Here is a 20,348-nt window from a genome sequence, read left to right on the forward strand (position 1 = left end):
GGGAGGTAGTGTTCCCCGAAGGGAGATGAGACACTCCTTGAATCCACAGATCATTGACTCAGCTGGGCCTCCACAGCTCCAAAGGTCTATAATGTTTGTACCTACTCTCTCAGATCCCTGATCCTCATAGCAATTGTAGCTCCCCAAGCACAGAGAGGAAGAGGGTGATGTCTCTGCCACCTATTTTAAGATTAGAGCTTAAGTTTGAAATAATTTTTAAGCCTAAATTTAGATAAGCACCATTAACTATCTAAATAACTTAGTCTCTCTCTCCATGCCCATCAAGACAGTCCATAATCTGCATTTTCTTGAATGGCCCAGGAAATTAAGGAAAAGGGAAACAAGAGGAAAACGTTCTCTAAATTATCTGTATTAGCCTTGAGAGTATTAAAAAAAATATCGCCAAATCTTTCCATTCATTTTGAGATTTGTTTCCAAGCACTGCTCAGGGTTGGAAAGCTCCCCCAATCAAAATTAGCATAGGTCTGTTAAGTAGCAATAATCTATCATCCAACAACAACAAACACAACCTCCATTCACTAGGAGAACCCAGATCTGTTTAACACTGCACAGGAACAGAATCAATATAACTGTTCTTTCCCAATGTTGTCTCCCCTAAACCCACCACCTGCCCACATGCATTAGGCTTCAAGGGAAACAGATTTGGTATCACCCAGGAACAATAGGAAAGAACCCCAACTGCACACATCTGCCCTTATTTGATTTACAAGAGAGCAGACTATCTACCAAGAATAAAAAATGTTCCTCTAACCCCCCCCCCCCTTCATGCAAATGGAGAAGGGAATAAGTATTTACATAGCGCCTACTATGTGACAGGCACTGAACTAAATGCCTTTACAAACCTATTTGATCCTCAGAACAGTCTTGTAAAGTAAGTGTCTTTGTTATTCTGGTTTTACAGTTGAGGAAACTGAGACATAGAGAGGTTAAGTGACTCGCTTAGGGTCACACAGCTAGCAGGTGTCTGAGACTGAATTTGAACTCTGGTCTATCTGACTCCCCCAGCCCAGTACTCTGTTTACTGCACTACCAAGTGCCTCTCTTCTGTAATCTGTCTTCTCTACGTGCGGTAGGGGGCTGGTGAGGGCAACATCCGTATTTAAAAATGAAGTATTCTGTAGATTCATTTTACTGCCAAATGGCTGAGATAGCCATCAATTTGATGAGTGTGAGATAATTAATACCTTAGAGGATTGTTATTAATAGTTTATAATTACTTTTTCCATATCCTATGGCCACTGATCTGTTGAGAAAGTTTTTATTTTTATATAATTCTTCTAGTTGCTTATGTATCTTAGGCATAAGACCATTATCACAGATATTAGATGTAAAGATTTTTTTCTAAGTTTACAGCCTTCCTTTTTATCCTAGTTGCATTAATTTTGTCTTGCTCAAAAGTTTCAATTTCATGTAATTTAAATCGTCTATTATAATCAACACTATCCCTTGTCCGGTTAAGAATAAACCTTTAAGCCAGAACTGTGAATGATACCTGGTTTGGTTCTTTTCTATTAAAAAAAAATGGGATAACCTTTAATATTGAGGTTACATAGCTGTTTTAGTTTATTGTGGTATAACATGTTGGTCTAAATTTAATTTTTGATAGACTGCATTGGAATTCTAAAAATTCTGGTCAATTAGGGAATGCTTTCTTAGGCAATTTATGTTTTGGGGTTTATAGAATACAAAGCTACTGAGGTAAATTATTTCTGATTTTTTTTCCATTTTTAATCTATTATATTCATTTTTCAATTTTTTTTAAACTAGCACCATTACTGCTTTATAATATAGTGTGAGGTCTGGAACTGTTTTATTTATTTACTCTTTTATTCCTACTCTCAATGATCTTTCTTCAATACTTTTTGATTAATTATTTTCTTATTAGATGCAGCTGTTCATGCAATGGCTTGCCTCAATTTCGACAAATTTAAAATGGAAATAACAGCACCTACATCAAAGGGTTATTGTGAGATGATGAGATTATAATTGTAAAAAGCACTTAGCACAGCGCCTGGCACATACTTGGTGCTATGTAAATGCTTATTCCTTTTTCCTTTCCTCTACTAAGAGGTCTCAAAAAAAAATCCCATCTATTGAGAATCTTTCTTTGCCAAAAGGAAAGTGACGACATGAAGTACAAAGAACCTTGACTGAAACCTTTTGCCAATATAGTCTAGGTTTGCTCTTAGAAAGCTTAGGCTATGTCTTGAGTACCTTTCTCTTCTCCAAATTTGCTAGCCTTTTCTCATAGATTTTCAGAGCTACTGTGTAACTGTAGTTAAGTAGGATTTATTGGAGAAAGCTAAATCTCGAGCCAGTGGGCATTTGAGTTTGCCTTCAGTCCTTCTATAATGTCTTATCTACAGAGGAAGCATGCTTCTAATTTGCAGCTGAAAAATAGTCCATCTTTCAAAATAACTCATTAATTTGTATCATATGAACATGATATTCTAGTGCTTTTGGAAACTAAGTCTGAAGTATATGAATGAAATTATATGGAAGGAGAGGGAGCTGAGGGTGATTCCAGAGCTTTCTGGTCTATTACTTTGCTTTTTACCTTCCAGTGTGTAAGTGTAATATCTTGCTTTTGAAATCCCCAAATAGACATTTTTTTTTTTCCTATTCTGAGTTTCCTTTACTTGGTCTCTTTAGTACACTGATTAGGATCATAAAGTCATATGACCTAGACCTAGACGGGTCCTTAAGGATTATCTAGCCATACCATCTCTTTTTATTCAGTTTGATTTCTGAGCAACTGTGAACCTTCATCAATCTCTGTCTTGATCAGTTCTGATCCTTCTTGAGGTTAGAGCACCAGGAGGTCCAGGTTTATGGTGAGAGAGAGGGCTTTGCCAGGTAGCAAAATGGAAAGGAAAAATAAAACCAGCTCTTCTCCTCCACTCCCTACTGCTAAAGTCCCACACATTATCACTCCCCCCAAATGATTCTCCTATAAATTATTTTTAATGATATGGGCATGAATCAAATAATTATAGTCCCATGTGCTCAGCTAAGATTCTCTTAGCTAGGCTAGGTGACAGAGATAAAGACATTGCAATGGCTGTTGTTACTCTCTGGATTGTTTTGCTTAATTGATTTTCATTTATTTAGTGTGTGGTATGCCAGTCCTTGTATATACTACATACACAAAAACAGAGATAAGGGACAGTATCATAAAAATAGACATGAGCAGAACACAAATGATGGGACTGTACCAGGGGGCCTTTGGGATCTCAGTAAGAACGTGTTTTATAGGAATATGACGTTAGTCATCAGAGACTATTTTCAGCGTTTGGTACCTCCAGCAAGAACAAGAGAGAAATAGTCTCAATTTCGTCTAAGAGTCAGAGCGGGGTTCCGCGGAGGGAGGGATGGGGAAGTAAGGTGATGAGATAATCTGTCTAGTTTCTAAGCTTTTCACCGACAATCTTCCCTGGGATTCTTTAAGCCTAAATCGTTGTCTTGCAACCAGGAGAGTGACACCCAGGAATAGGGTTTAAGTGCATACTCTGGCGGACTACCTCACCTGGCTTCGCTCTGTCCGGGTTACTTCCCAGCTGGATAACTTCCAGGAAGAGAAGATTTGAATCCCTGGGACAAGGGTAGGCATTATTATCTCCCGCGTCTTAGTTCCTTCGAGAGGAATGGATTCAGTGTCTGTTCTACTGGGAACGTGGGGGGTCAACAAGGATAAACAATTTTCTTTGAATGGGCTTTGAACTCATGAAATGTCATTGAAAACATTTTTCAGAGCGCCACGGTCGGCGCTCTGAGAGATCCAGATCTGTTCTATAGCCATGTTTTCAAAAGGAAAAGGGAAGGGATGCAGAAGTTTTGGCTTGAATCCGGTCATTTGCATCTTATTTTGAAAACTAAAAAAAAAAAAAAAAAAAGGAAAATAGAAAACTTTCCATATAGTGGTTAGATTTTCAAATAATATTATTTGACATGAATCAACTTCCTTATACAACATGCAGCAATGGTTTTCAAACTCACAAATTTAAAACGGGTCAATTGAATTCCCTTCAGGCTTTGAAGGCAGCTGTTCACCTGTCAGGTTGTCTTGTAGAAAGTCCCTCTAAAGCCCTAGCCTCAGGAATGTCCATCCCTCTGAAGCTCAGGTCCACACATGATATGGCTGGAGCTAACTAGTCTCACTGTCTTGTCCTATAGCTCTAAGATGGGACTCCAGTAAATTTGGAAAGTCATCCACATGGATCCATATCTTGGAATCATAGCTGAGCCAATCTGCAGAGAGTTTGGAAAGGAAGACAACCTTCCAACTCACCTGTCTACAAGTATGATATTGTAGAAAGAGTACTGAACTGAGTTTTCTTGGATTTAAGCTATAGCCCTAGCTGACCCTAGTTGACCTCACTTTCTCACAGGGTTTTGAAGATTAAATGACATAATTTTATTTTTTCCAACTAACAAAAATCGATTTTCTCTCACTCTCAACTCCTCCTCCCCAGGATTGAAAAAAGAAAATAAAAACCCTTGTAAAAATATGCTTAATCAAGTAAAATCAAATTCCCCAATTAGGAACCAACCAATTAGATCAGAAACAAATGTGAGTTATGGGATACTGATATTTGGGCAGTAGTTGAAAGATAGGTTAAAATTTCCAAAGATTTTGTGACCATTAAATGTCTTTCGCCTTCTAGGTCTATGGTTGAAGTAAACTCTGCCTTGCCTTGCCTTTCTTCAGGTTTTGGGTCCTTTTCTAACAAGACTCAGCCCAGGCATGAATGTCAGCCACATTGGCCATATTGGAGTTTGTCCTTCCTCAATGCCAACACCCCCCTCTCCCAAACATTGTCTTTGCCAAGCTACATTAGCACAGTGCTAGCCAACTAATCGTACTTAATAAATACAGTCAGTGACTGATTGAAGAACAGAAAGAATAAAACACCTAGTGGGTAACAATTAGTTGTTCATAATGTTCGATGAGTTTCCTTTTTATTCTAGTTTAGGGTCAGCAAATTTCCAGATTGCAATCAGTGTCTGAAAAATGGTTAATTTAGGGGCTGCTGGAGAGTCACTTGATCTGCCAATAAATACTTTTCTGGAGAACCATTTCTTTGTATTATTTAAATTGCAAGATCCTTGAAGATCTTAGCTTTGTGACTTCCGGCAGATTTAAAAAATATATACCATCAAAGCCCAGCTCACTATTTTGTAGAGAAAAGTCAATAAAAATCATTGAATGATTGATTTCATTTGGTGTTTTAGAGCACAGCAGAGGAAAGGTTCAATCGTGTGGCTGAGTAGCCAGTCCTGTGTTACTCTACTCTGGAACAATATCTTAGGAGCGGCTGAGTTCCTTATTCGCACATGCAGAAACCACGCAACTGAGATATCCAAGATCCATCAAGCTCTTGAAACTAGCAGCTATTCTTGAAGAGAAGCCTCTCTAAAGTTACTAAGCCCAAAGGTTTTTTGTAGTTCTCCCAGGAGTTCACTCCACCAAGTCTTCAGGGGAGCTATTTCTTCTAACCCAGTTCTCTCTCACCTCCATCCTTTAAAATAGCCACTCTAAGCGTTCCTTTACTCTCCATGAACAAGTCATTTTCTGTTAAAGCAGGTGTCGTTGGATGCCTAAGGGGAGAGCAATATTTTCCCTCAAATGCAAACACCTAGTGTATTACAAGTCTGAGAAGAAAAGAGAAAACAAATGAACAAGGGTGTGAAAAAAAGACACGCCCCCCTGCTCCCCTTCAAGCCTCACTTTTGCTCCAGGGTTATTGAGAGCAGGTTGGAAAACACGAAGTGAAGTAAGAGCTTAAGAATTCACGGGGTCTTGTGTCAACAAGCTCAAAGTGAAGGGGAATTGAGACTTCATCCGCCTTGTCCCCCCGCCCCCCCACCTAACTGTGTGACTCAAACTCACTGACCCTCAGTTTGCTCCTGTTTTTAAAAAAATAGCAAATGTCTACCGCCTTCCTTGCATAGTTTTTCTTACGGAAAGTGATGTTTATTACAGGAACTATATAGCTATTTCTGGTATTTTAAAAAAACTTGTCCTGCCTTTTAATTTCATTAATGTAGAGAACTCCCAGTGAAAGAAATGTCTATCAATGCAGATCAGTGATTACTTCACGATGTATAGTCTTATGGAGAGGTTAGGTGACTTGCCCAGGGTCACACAGTCGGCGATGTAGATTAGATAGAGGTATATGAGACTTCAAATGAGGTCTTCTTGACCATGAGGCCAGCAATCATGCTGCTTCTTGTCTCCTCTTTTTATTAATAAACTGGCTAATTCCGTGCAAAGCTCAATCAAATTTCAAGCTACTATGACCCACTGAACTGGAGAGCTGGACGTGTCTGGTTGGTTGCCTCGATTACCCAATTCAATTCATGCTTGCGCACACTTCCATCACCTGTGAGTTCGAAGACTGGTTTTGGATGGGCACCTGGGCAAGGCACGCTCTTCATCATCAGAAGATGATGAAGGCTGTTATTTTCTAACTTGAAGTCTGGCTCCTCCATTGCCCGCCTCCCACTGTCACCGCCCCCCCCCTTTCCCCCCTCCTACTCCAGCCTCACTAGAGTTGTACAGTTCTACGGGTCCATCGGGGACCGGAGGATGTCCTCCAGGCGGAGGTGGCAGATCTTGCGCACCTCGTCCAGGGCTGCGCACAGCTCCTGGGAGGGCTGGTTGCGCAGTCGGCGCGCCAGTTCCCTCATCATGGTGGCCTTGTCGCTGAGCCGCGCCGCGATCACGAAGGGGAAGCCAAAGAGCTTCTTGTACTCGCAGTTGAGCTGGTCCATCTGGCGTCTTTCTTCCCGGTCCAAGTCTCTCAGGCCCGCGTTCCTCTGCTCTCTCTGGGACTCTGGGGTCAGCGTTCCCAGCTGCAGCTCCCGGCCCGCTAAATCTGGGTGGCACCTTAGGATCCCTTCTTTCCCTGAAAGACACATAGGCCCGCAGTCAGCAGCGCCGCCAGCCTGCCAGAACACCCCCACACACACGCACACACCGCCCCAGGCTGACTTTAATCTGATCCCCCGGGGCATCGATCAGGAGAAAGTTGACTGGGGCTGGAGGGAAGGAAGGGAAGGGGGGAAGGGTGGCGAGAGAAGTGGCTGAATAGAGGGGGTGTTCTGGAATTGCGAAGAGGGAACACTTTCGGTAACGGATGCGCCTATCTCTTAAAATGTCCCAGATCTCTCCTTCCTTGCTCCAGTGGTTTCAGTTCGCTCCAGGGGGAGGGGGGAGTCTGCTATAAGGCACGAGGGTTGGGGGGGGGGGGCGGCGGGGGCCGGGCTCTGCTAGAGTCCCCAGAGACCTTCAGGCGGAACAGCCTGGGAGAGAGGACCCGGAATTTATGACTTGCCTCGGAGCAGAGACTAGATAAGAAGTTAGACCTTTTCAAAGCCGCTTCATAGGGGGTGATGGGGGTAGGTTGGGGACCAAGGTGGCGGGGTTGGGAGCTTTGATCTCGGAACAGAAAAGTCCGTTCTCCAGAATCAGATTGAATTTAACTGTTCCAAGAGGAACAGGGCCCAGAATAAAGTCTGATGTCGACGTACCATTTTAACGTATCTGATCAAACACTGGGCCTCTATTCCCCTCAGCAAATAAACACCCCAGGAACCTGTGATCCCAAGGGGCAGTTCTCTGTTTCTAGAATCAGACAGCCAAAGGGCAATGCAGATGATTAACTGCAACGACACCTATTTCCAGCTTTAATTCTCTGGCCCTTTGAACTAAGGCCGGTTTCCCTCCTCCCAGAAGAACTGCGCCCTAGTCCCTTGGCCATGCCTGCCCCTTCCAAAGATACCCCAGACTCAAGTTTCACTGGGAGCAAATTGCCCCCGTACTTTTTAAAGGTTAGAATCTATAGAAGTGAAATCGCAGGAATTTTTCGTGTTTGCCGCGAGACAACTGGTCTTTTGGTGACTGTAACACAGTTTGCACCTTCTTGAAAAAGAATGTAAGAATGTAGGAAAGTAGGCTTAGGTTGTTATGTTAGGACATAATGTACCGACAGAACAGAGAACAAGACAGTTCAATTTATTTCCTTATCTTCTTTAATTTTAGGGAACCTGGTTTGTCCTTCAGCTAGAACAGCAGCACAAAAGCCCTGGCCTTTTCTCTGATCTCAAATTAAAAATCTGTAGAGAAGGAGGTGGAAAAAAAAATGAGGAACTCTTGAGGCGAAAGCTCATTAACAACTCCCTCGTTGTTGTTAATACTGACTGCCTTATTTATGCAACCGGGATGGGGAGGAGGGGGAACAGAATAGTTTAACCAAGAGAAAATTTGGAGTGATTGCAAGAGTTTTATTTATTCACTTAAAAGAAGCAGCCATAGGATCTCTTTAAATAGATGGCTTCATCTGTGCATTTAAAAATAAGGTTCTATTTGCAAACTTTTGTTTACAGACTGATTTTATTCAGGCAGGATTTGAAAATTGCACACACCTCATTTCCCCAAGTTCTGAAATTCCCTTGTGACTCCAGAGAACATAAAATAAATAGCTACCTGCCAGGGAAAGCTGAATTTGGGGGCATTAAAATATGTATATTTGTAACACTTAATAGTAAATACTTTCTCCCACGTGTTTCCTTTTAGATGACTGGCTGTCTTTCCTATCCCTATTCCTTCCACTGCTTATAGACAACCTGATCAAGAGTATGTTACTAAGAAAGCAGGATAAACCTGTTTAAATAAAAGGTTTGTCCTCATCATTTGGTGTTCTCTGTCCTGTCTGTCACAAAGTGGAAATTCAAAAAGTATAGATAGCACCAGCCATCAACCACTGTGTGAAGTCCTGGGTTTATTGGAACCAGACTTTGCTGTACTTGAGCTAGATCTAAACTGAGCACTCAGTGGTGATGCAGGACTGCTGCCCAATGGAAGAACCAGCCCTTTCTGAATCTAGCTTACCCTGGTGGATGATTGAGCATACTTTGGTGTGATGGGAGGAATTTGGCCTCAAAAAGGTTCAGGAGCTTTTTTTTTTTTATAACTTTATTTTTATTTTCAGTTTCAAATTATCTCCTTCCTTCCAGCTGCCCCTTCACCCACTGAAAAGGCAAGAAATAGAAAACTCAAAAAGTTTTTGAAATAGCCTCTTTTAGAAGGACTCTAGTCATAGTTACCTCTAGATAATAGGATTCTTGATGAGCCCCACTTTCCTCTCTCTGTATCAAGGCAGAATACAATGACCGAACAGAATAAATGTCCTTCCTTTCTTCCCCTTCCCTTCTTATTTCTTGCCCCTTCAAGTGTCAGATTAATTCATTGGTCTCTGAGAGTGTCAGTGGTGGAAATTCCCATATTTTGGGGTCCACTTCCCTTTTTCTCAAATTCTACTTTGGTTTTGCTTCCTCCATCCCTCCATATACTTCCTTTCTTTTTTTGATCTGCTCTTGTACTAGTTAACATATCTTCCTGTTAATATTTATCAAGGGCTGAAAATGTGTTCATCTGATACATACGAACACACGCAGGCATATGCATGTATGAAAGGATATGTATGTGTATCCTTTTAAACCCTTTCTTTTGGTGCTTAACTCCACTTTCATTCCCTAGCTCCATTTGGCTGTCACAGACCCAAACAGATGGCAGTCACTGCTTTAGCCTGTCTTGCTGCCAAACATCTGGCAGCAGCAATGCCTGGAGGCTGGAGTGGGTAAGGGAACGTCACCTGTTACTCAGTTCCCAGGGGCTAAAGAGGTCTTGAGAAGTAATGTTGCTAAATCACAGAATACTAGAATTTAAAGAGTGTTTAGAAATTATTTAGCATAACTTCATTTTACATATGGGGAAATTGAGACCAGGGATTTAAACACAGGTCCTTTAACTCCAAAATCAATGCTCTTCCCCCTGTACTCTGTTTCCCAAGTTATTGGCAGAAGTGAGACTAGAATTTAGATCCACTCAGTCAGAAGATCATAGAATCACTGAATTAAGGTTGAAAGGGGACCTCAGAGATTATTTCACTCAATTCCTTTATTTTATAGATGGGGAAAACTGAGGTCCACAGGGAATGTCTTGCCCAAGGTCATATACAGTTATTATCAGAGCTAGGAAACCATAATCTCTATAAGTTGCTTGAAGAAAAGAGAGGATTCATGTAAGGACTAAGCAGGACAGTAGCAAGGGAAATTACTGAAGGGAAAGCAAAGAAGATGCCAAGAGAAAAAGGGAGCTATCACAGAGCAGTGAGAGAGGAGTAAGATAAGGGGGGAAAGAAGAAGAAGAAGAAGAAGAAGAAGAAGAAGAAGAAGAAGAAGAAGAAGAAGAAAGAGGGAGGGGAAGGAGGAAAGGGAGGGAAGGAGAGAAGGAGGAAGGAAGGAAAAAGGAAGGAAGGAAAAGAATGTTTCAAATAAGAAGGCAGTAGTGAAGGAGATGTGAAAGATAGGAACTATAGAATTACTCTTATGACTAAGAAAAAAAGATGGGAAGGGCACAGATGAAAAGAGTAGGAGTGAGGGATGGGAGTGGAATAAAAAAGAACACTAGCAATATATATGGGGCCCATGAGAAAATTGTGTCAGGCATATACTAGTTCAACTCCAGCTCCTTGAGGAGAAGACAGACCTAGCATCTCCCATGAATCATTTTGCTATGCTTATTACATGGATAGGAAGTTTCATTAGGTGGGTACTCCTTCCAAAGATGCAGATCTAAACTCATTCATACCTACTTCTTATATATCTCTTGTTAATGTCTTCTTCTAAATCTGGCACAGGCACCCTCCCATCCTACCGAAGACTTTCCTTTATATCTGGAACTATTTTGCAGATACTAATGAAGCAAGACATTCCTCCAAAATGACCTAAGAATACATCCTTATTTCTGTAAATGTCTAAATCTCCATCAGCTGCCTCAGACACTTCACCATTATCCCATCTCACCCTCAAGTCCTAGAAAGCCCTGAATCCTAATGGCAATGCTAAAGAGGAAGAGGCAATAAATCCAAATAGGTACAAGAAAGAGAACTAAAAATGGGCTTTGGGAAAGTTGGTGTGACGCAGGGTTTTAACTCCTTGCCTAGAGCATCTTGGCCTCTCTTCCTTTATTCATTCCCTCCTTTCTCTTTTGGAATGTACTGATTCTATCTTCATTTCCACCTATCAAATTCCTACCTATCCTTCCAGGCCTAGCTTAAATGTCATTTTCTTCACAAAATCACAGAATTTAGAACTGGAAGACACTTCAAGTGGACATCTAGTCCAATTCATACGTGAAAGGAATCCTTAGGATAGCTTTCAACTAATAGTCATCCAGTTTCTGCTTAAAGACCTCCAAGAAGGGAAAACCCACCAGCTCTTGAGACAGTCTATTCCACTTTTGGACACCTGTAATTGTTAGGAAGTTTCCCCTATTATCATGCCTAAGATGGGGGCCTTTGCAAGTTCTATAAGACTCTTTCTCCTTGTTTCTGCCCTCTGGAGCCATCTTCCATCTGACACCTTTTCAAACACTTGAAATTGGCTATCATACACACACACACACACATATGTTTCCCCTCCAAATTTTTCTCTTCTCCAGGCTTAGCATAGTTGCTTCTTTCCACCAATCCTTACATCATGGAGTCATAGATCCAGAGCTGGAAGAGACCTTGGAGGTCGTCCTGTCTAATCACTTCATTTTCCAGATGAGGAAACTGATTCCCAGACAGGGTAAATGACTTACCTAGGGTCATATAATTAATAGACTCCTGAGGTAGGATTTAAACCCAGGACTTTCTGAGTCAAGTTTAAAACTATTTTTATTTTATCATGCTATCTCCAAACCCTTCATTGTTCTAGTTACCCTCATCTGGATTCTCTTCTCCAGGAAGCCTTCTCTGATCTTCTGCCAGACAAATGTAATCTGACTCTCCTCAAACTTATTATATAACTCTTTGGATTGCTACAAGCTCATCGAAGGCAGGTACTGGTACTTGTTCATCTGTGTGTGTGTGTGTGTGTGTGTGTGTGTGTTTCCATAAATAAAATGAAGACAATAATATTTGAATTGCCTAGCTCACAGCCTTACTTCATGTATCAAAAAAGATAAAGTTACTAAAATGCTTTGCACATTTATTTAGTCCTATCTCCCTGGTTTTCTTCAAGTCCCAACTAAAATCTCTCCTCTCACAGAAAGCTTTCCCCAACCGTTCTTCATTCCAGTGCCTTCCCTCTGTTAATTATCTTCTATTTACACCACATATAGCTTGCCATATAGATAGATAGATATAGATATATAGATATAGATACATGTTTACATGTTGTCTTCTCCATGAGATTGTAAGCTGTGCTTTTATTAGCACAGCACTTAGTACATAGTAAGTGACACCTAAATCCTAGTTGTTTTTGCTGATGTCAAGTTATGGACCAGTTAGGTTCTGAGCTTAGGTATTTAAAGAATTTGTGGTGAAGCCACTAACCAGGCCAGAGACCAATACTGATCCTAGCCTGCCACCTACTGGCTAGTACTCAATATAGCTTGACCAAATTTGCTCAGTCTTTTGATCTCCCTTAAGATCTGAATTTTTAGCCTTCACCTCAGGTTTCCAGTCAAACAATTATGGAGGGTTTTTTCCTTCCCTGTTTTCTAGGGCTTTTCAATCAAATTCATGAAAAATTCATGTATTTAAAGTTGCTCTGGTGAGATATATGTTTATGTGCCTGTTTATATACATTTAGGTATGCACATATACTTGGTGTGGACATATTCACACAGAGACAGCATTAGTTATTATAGAATAAATTTTTATGAAAATTCCAAACAAAGATATTTATTTTTTATTTTTAAATTTTTATTTATTTTGCAAGAATTTCCTGAACAAAGTAGAACAGAAAAAAAGATGATTGCACATGAAACTCTAAATCTTTTACGTATAACTTTCTATTCCTTTTAAATATATAATAAAGTGTTCATGTAACTTTCTTTTTCCCCTTTTTTCTCCCTCCTGAAATTATGCAAATAAAATAAGATTTGAATAATTAGATGTAATCTTAAAATCCACAATAATCTTGAATTCTCTCTTTCCATTTCGATTTTTTCTTATTCATTTATTTTTAGTTTTCAACACACCTCCACAAGATTTTGAGTTCTAAATTTTCTCCCCTTCTTTCCCCTCCCCCACCTCAAGACCTCATGCATTCTGATTATCCCTTCCCCCAATCTCAAAGATAATTATTGTCTGTCAAAATCAATTCAAATTTCTTAGCCTGACATTCAAGGTTCTCTAGGTTCTGGCTAAACTGGGAACTCATTACTGCCTGAAAATGCCTTGGCCTTTGTCAGTTGTGTCTGAAATCCCCTCCCCCACTCTCAGAACTCTATGTACCTTTTAAGTCCCAGTCTTCTTTGATCACCCAACCAGGAGCTTCCCTCCTCCCTTGAATTCCTATGGCACTTTATTGGCATTACTCTAAGGGCACTTCTCACATCCCATCTTATTAGAGTAATTGGTGTACATATCTTATTTTCCACCACAGGATTGTAAATTCATTGAAGACAAAGGCTGTTCCCTTCTGATAAAAGAAGAGTTTGGAACAGATGTTCCATAAAGTTACTTTTAGGTCTCAATTTCATAATTTGATGATCCCAATCTTTGCTTCACCTCGGCTTCTAAAATGGCACCATATACAATCAGTGCTCACTAAATTTTCATTGAAAGAATGAATAAATCCTCAACTTTACCAGGGTTGAGACTCCTTTGTATTGTTTGATATTGTAATAAAAGAATACAAATCAAAACTACTCTGAAGTTTCACTCCATACTCTGCAAACTGGCAAAACTGACAAGAGGGGAATGGTCTATGGTAGAAGGGTTGCAAAAACACACACACACTAGCATGATGTTGGTGGAATTGTGAATTTAATCATGCCAGAAAGCAATTTGAATTATACTAAGAAAGTGGCTAAAATATCCAGATCCTTTGCCCACTGATAGGTATATACCACAAAGAAGTGAAAGACTGATGCAAATATGTATATGTAAACTTACATGCATACAAGTGTGTATGCATGTATGTATACATATATGTATGTGTATAAATGCATATATACACACACAACACAGCTCTTCTTTTAAGAACAAAGAACTGGAAATAAAGGAGATGTCCACAGAGTGGGGAATGGCTAAAAAATATTTTGAGCTATGAATATAGTGGGATATTAATACAGCCAAAGAAACAATGCAATTAAGAATACAGAGAAGCCTGAGAAGGCTCACATGAACTGATACAAAGTGAAATAAGCAGAACTAGACAAAAAACAATATACACAATGACTCCATTGGAAATTGTAAGAATAAAAATGAAACGGAATGCTGCATTATTATAATGATCACCAACCCTTCTTCGAAGAAGTAGTGGATTATAGATGAAGGACATCCTTATCTCTCTGTCAGTCTCTGTTGGCACTACTGTAGCAGTTGATTTTGCTAAATTCTTTGCATTTTGTTTATTTATTTTTTTATTCTTTTTTCAAAGGTATTACTCTCTGATTAGGAGAAAGGTGGGATATATTTGGAAATAAAGATGATAAAAACAAAAGATATCAATGAGCTTGTTTTTAAGTATTAAATAAATGCAAGTTATTACATAAGGACTAGAATTAGAACCCAGTTATCCTGACTTTGAGGTCATTGTTCTTTCCATTAGACCATGGCAAAGAAAGACAAAATGATACAGTGGAAAGATTACTGGAATGAGAATTGGGAGTCCTTGGTTTTAGTACTGCTTTTTCTGTTAATTTGCCATGTGACCTCAGTAAGTCTTTCTTACTTCTCAGGACCCTCAGTTTCTCCATCTGTCAAATGAAGGATTTGAACCAGATCAGATGTGTTAAACATATGGTTATTAGGAAATAATTAACAAAAATTTTAAAATACAATGGAACATAATGTTAATCTGTAGTTTTCTAAGTCAATATGAGGCCTGCAGAGATTCTTATGGTATGAATGGTTGTTTCTATTTGGGTTTGACAGCACTGGACTAGTTGATTTCTGAAATTTTCTGGTTCTGTCAAACTTAGATTTTTGTCTTTGTAGAATGAACTAACATTAATTCTTTGCCTAGCCCTGCCCCAGTTCCACAATACCCCTTGACAGCAGGAATCATACAAAGTTTTAGAGCTGTAACACATATTAGAGCAATTTTGTCCATCACTTCATTTTATAGATTTAATTCAAGAAATGTTTAGTAAATATCTGCTATGTGCCAGGCACTGTGCTAAGTTCTGGGGATACTAAAAGAGGCAAAAGACAGTCCCTGCCCTCAAGGAGCTTACAATCTCATGGAAGAGACAATATGTAAATGTATATATATATATATACATATATGGCAAGCTATATGTAATGTAAATAGAAGATAATTAACAGAGGGAAGGCACTGGAATGAAGAAGAGTTGGGGAAAGCTTTCTGTGAGAGGAGAGATTTTAGTTGGGACTTGAAGAAAACCAGAGAGATCAATAGTTGGAATGGAGGAGAGAGAGCATTCCAGGCATAGGAGATAGCCAGAGAAAATTCCCAGAGCTGAGACATAATTCATCCTCTTCATGGAGGCAGAAGGCCAGTGTCACTGGATGTCAGGCAGTTAGGTATAAGAAGACTAGAAAGATGGGAGACGGGAACAAGGGGAGGAAGCTAGTTTATAAAAGCTTTGAAAGCCAAACAGCTTTTTCAATTTTATCTCAGAGGTCACTTTATTGAGTAGGGGGTTGACCTGTAAACTAAAGCCCAAAGAGGTGATATGTTTTACCTGTGGTCCTACAGGTAGCAAGTGGCAGAAACAGAACTTGAACCCAGGTTTTCTGACTCCAAATCCAGAGTTAGCCCACTACGAGCAAAAGAACATTGGACTTGGAGTCAGGTGACCTGGGTTCAAAACACAGCTTTGACACTTATGAGTGTGATAGATAAACAGCTAAATATCTCTGAGCCACAAGTTCCTTGTTTGTAAAATAGAGATATTGGTACCATCTCCCTCTTGGACCTTGGAGCTGGGTTTGGCAGGAGGGCACAGCTATTTACATACCCTTGACTGAAGGACAGTCTTTCCGGAAAGCTGTATTTTTACATGGGCCTCCTTTTACATCAAATAGGGTTCAGACCGTTACAGTAACAGGACACTGATCTAGTTAGCTACATCAGCCAAATCAACCCTGATTATCAATTGGATGATTTATATAGCCAGATTCCTCTTACCTCTGAGAAGCCACATGGTCGAAGGAGGAGAGAGTTCATTTTGGGGGCAGAAAGACCTGGGTTTAAGTCCTACCTTTGGCATATGAAGACTTTGTGACCCTGGAAAAATCACTTAACCTCTCTGATCAGGGCTGATCACTAAGATTTAGAAATATTTGACTCTAAAAGGTATAGAAAAGGTGCTAGTCTCCATTGGTTGAGGTAATTTTCTTTCCAGAATTCTCCATATTAATGAAATCATTGACTCCCTACTCTCTATCTTGTATTCCCTTCATAATGTGGTTATAAGCAAAGTACTCTGTAAACCTTAAAGCTCTATTAAATTAATATAACCATTTTTCATACATGTTCTACTCTTTGTGACCATTTTGGAGGTTTTATTGGCAAAGATACTGGAGCGGCTTGCCATTTCGTTCTCCAGCTCATTTTACAGATAAGGAAACTGAGGCAAATAGGGTTAAGTGACTTGCCCAGAATCATATAACTAGTAGGTATCCAAGGCCAAATGTGAACTCATGAAGATGAGTTTTCCTGATTCCAAGCCCTATGCTCTATCCGTTATGCCGCATAGCTGTCCCATTAAATTAATATTGGTTATAATTTATCAGAGCCAGCCTCAGCTGCCAAAAAATGAAGGGTTGGGAATAATTGATGTATATATGTGCTTTGCCCTGTGATAAAAATCAAGACTCTTCTCTAACCTGAGATAATCACTTAGAATCCTCTGTTGTTAGGGTTAGACTTTCCCTTTTTCCAATCACCTCTTTATTTATTTCAGCTTTTCTTAAAGATGGAGAAAGGATGGAATCAAGAAAAGGACTTAGCTCCTGAAATATACAGCATGAACCAGGTGCCTGTGTCATCTCTCTGTCCCTTGGACTCTGGCCTCCCTCAGAAGTGTGCTTACTTTCCCTATCTGTTCTCCACTAGGTTCCGTAAAATCTTCATCTCCTTCCACCTAACCCTCTAGTGAGGAGAGTGGATAGAAATTAACTCTCTCTCACTGCCCAGCTCAAAGAAAAGATCATTCGTGTTCTTTTCCTGTGGACTCTTGAGAGAATCTCACCCTGAGCTAGCTTTTCTCTTGCTCTCAAGACTTTCCCAGTATGGAAGAGGGAATGAAGTACTTGAGCTTGACCTTTAACCTTAGAATTCAATGATGGAACCAGACAGAAGCCTTTAGCCCATGTAGTCATAGAGGGAAGGCAGCTGTTGCTCCCCTATTCTTGTAAATGGTTATCTCAAATATCTGAGAGCCACTTGACCTCAGACTACAAATTACATGTAACTCCACACTCTGTGCAACACTTTGTATATTTCTAAGCCTCCATGGAAATTTATTTAACTTAAAGACAAATACATTTTAACTTAAAAAAAGGATAAAAATGTTTCAAGCCAAACTGTGTAATAAAAACTTACCTGATTGTGGAAGGGCTTCGATAAAGTCAAACACATGCTTCTCTAAATCAGCTAAGTCTGCGAATGGGCGCTGGGACCAGATGGCTGCAGCTATCAGGGGGCATTTCTCTATAATGTTCCCAAAAACATCAACAAACTCCCCAAAACCCATGGAATTGATCTTCTGAAAATCCATGCCTCACTTTTTGCAGGGAAACAGCAAAGTCCCACCAGGGAGCCTGAGAAAGAATGAGTGTCGTTCACAGAGTTAACCTAGTTTTATTTGCTGAATATGCAGGTAAAAACTTGTTTGCATGCCCTACCAGCTTGGAAAGTTTTAAAAGCCCTCGGGTGAAGGTGAACAGGAAATATTGGGTAATTGTTGAACAAACATCTGCAAGAGAGGCAAAATCAGGCAGAGGAGATAAGTGCAGCTAAACATTGGCAACCTATTGACATAATAAGAGCTTCTTTGGGATGGGACTCAGGGAGAGGAGAAGGACAAGACTATTTGTAATCTTTGAGCTCTGTCATTCAAAGCATTTGAATTATACCTATCATTGGTACCATTAATAGTTTTACATCATCATACTATAGATTATTTTTCTCTTAGGAACCAAAGAAGAGCAATTTATGGAAGTGAGCTTGGTATATGATCCAATGGAGGCTATTACTCTTGATAGCTGCCTGCGATGGGCTCCTAGAAACAATCCATAGATCTATACTAATATCCATTTCCATATCCATTTCTATTTCTGTGAAGAAGCAACCTGTGCTCCAAGGAAGCAAGACTTAGTTAAGGTTCAAGTCCTTTGCCCAGGGTTAAGTGACTTGACTAAGGCTAGTACTGCTGGAAGCTGGACTTGAGTCCAGGTCTTTCTGATTCTGAAACTAGCACTTTCTACACTATCCAAATATCATTCTTTGTTTTTTAAGAAAAATTTCTCTTTTTAATCAGTTGTTCAAGCAGTTCTTTTAGTATGTGTGTGTGCACATGCATGAGCACATATGTATGAGGAAGTTTAGTGTAGCAGTGATCAGAGAATTGGTTTCAGAATCAGAAAACCTGGGTTCAAGTTCCACCTCTGACACATACTGGCTCTGTGACCCTGGGCAAGTCATTTAACTTCTCAGTGCTCCAAGTAACTCTCTGAAACTCTAAGCTGCACAGCAATTGCAGATCTGAATTTGTAGAGGGAATTTCCTTCTCAGCAGTTGTCTATACCAATGAAATCACAGGTCTTGTTTTGCCTTCCACCCCTAATGTGTGTATATTCATGTACACATACATATATATGAAATATATCTAACAAAACACATTATATAATATTACATATAAAAGTACTGATGCCAGCCTTTAAAGACCAAGACCACTGATTTTTTTTTGGCATGTAAATAAAAGGAAGAGAAAAAAAAGAAACAAGACGACTTTTGACCTGGAAAAGACAATTGAAATTTTCTCTTTAGTAACATCAAAAGTGACAAAGAAAATCAAGCTTATCAGCTGCACTGTTATTTCATTTCACAATGAAATTTCAAAAATAGGAAGAAAAAATAGCATTGGGTTAATAAATAAATCCTGCATGGCAGTAACCAAGTCTTGTGCATTCTATATCCACATCTCCCACATCAGTCCCACTTTTGAACTCACATGGCTATTGCCATGGTCATTCAGACCTCTGTCTTCTCTTGTCTGACTGTTGAGACAGCTTAACTGGCCTCCTGCTTTTCTCTTGCCAATTGTTTGTCCACATACCTGCCAAAAGAACAAGCTTAACTCTGTTACTCCCATGCTCAGTTACCTCTAGAATAAAACAAACTCCTCAGCTTAGCAGTTAACTCCCTACATCATCTGGCTCCAGCCTACCTCTTCAGATGCATCTTCAAAATTAAATCTTAGTTTTTCAATCAATGAAAATCTGCTTCTTTCCCTATCCCTCTCCTCTCACCAGAAAAACAAAATCCATGTTATAAATGTGTATAGTCAAATAAAAAATTTCCACATTGGACATGTAAAAAAAAAAAACATTCCTTAATCTGTACTGAGTAACTGTCTCTCAGAAGACTGGTATCATGTTTTATCATGAATCAGTTATCTCTAGAATCTGAGAATCATGGTAGGTGATTACATAGATAAGAAACCCTAAGACTTTCAAAGTTGTTTGTCTTTACAATATCTTTGTTATTGTATAACTTGTTCTACTGGTTCTGCTCATTTCACTATGCATCAATTCATGCGAGTCTTCCCAATTTCTCTGAAATCGCCCCATTCATAATTTTCTATGGCACATTTGTTTTCAATTATATACCGTAAAATGTTTGACTCTTTCCCAGTTGATTGATGCCCTCTCACTTTCAATTTTTTTTGCCATTGCAAAGGACTGTGGTGTGTGTGTGTGTGTGTGTGTGTGTGTGTGTGTGTGTGTGTGTGTGTTCTTTTCATAGGTAGTGCAGAGCACTGGATCTGGAGTCAGGAAGATCTGAGTTCAAATCCAATCTCAGACACTCACTAGCTGTGTGAATCGGGGTGTGTCATTTAACATCTGTCTGCCTCAGTTTTCTCATCTATAAAAGGGGATAATAATAGCACCTAACTCATAGGATTGATCTGAGGGACAATAAAATAATATTTATAAAACACTCGGAAAATTTTAAAGCATTATGTAAATGCTAGCTATTATTACTATTTCTTTTTTCTTTGATCTCTTTGGAGTGTAGGTCTAGTAGTGTATCATTGGGCAAAAGGATAGACACAATTTAATAACTTTTAA

At 39.6% G+C, this 20,348-nt stretch overlaps 1 protein-coding gene across 1 annotated transcript; it reads right to left on the reverse strand.

Moving 5' to 3' along the window:
• Positions 1 to 3,925: 3,925 nt before the first annotated feature.
• URAD (ureidoimidazoline (2-oxo-4-hydroxy-4-carboxy-5-) decarboxylase) lies at positions 3,926 to 17,880 on the reverse strand. The gene is made up of 2 exons (XM_072611808.1): positions 17,599 to 17,880; positions 3,926 to 6,929 (listed from the first exon to the last, which is right to left on the reverse strand). The coding sequence occupies exons 1-2, from the start codon at positions 17,771 to 17,773 to the stop codon at positions 6,586 to 6,588; spliced, it is 519 nt and encodes a 172-aa protein (XP_072467909.1). The 5' UTR covers positions 17,774 to 17,880; the 3' UTR covers positions 3,926 to 6,585.
• Between the last annotated feature and the right edge of the window lie 2,468 nt (positions 17,881 to 20,348).

Source organism: Notamacropus eugenii, chromosome 5 (genome assembly GCF_028372415.1).
Source record: "Notamacropus eugenii isolate mMacEug1 chromosome 5, mMacEug1.pri_v2, whole genome shotgun sequence".
NCBI classification, from domain to species: Eukaryota; Metazoa; Chordata; class Mammalia; order Diprotodontia; family Macropodidae; genus Notamacropus; species Notamacropus eugenii.

Bases quoted from the DNA above. Each gene is read 5' to 3' on its own strand.
- URAD (XM_072611808.1), bottom strand. From the start codon at position 17,773: ATGGATTTTCAGAAGATCAATTCCATGGGTTTTGGGGAGTTTGTTGAT. The intron at 6,930-17,598 runs GTAAGTTTTTAT...TGTGTCTTTCAG, and splicing joins CGAAGCCCTTCCACAATCAG to GGAAAGAAGGGATCCTAAGG.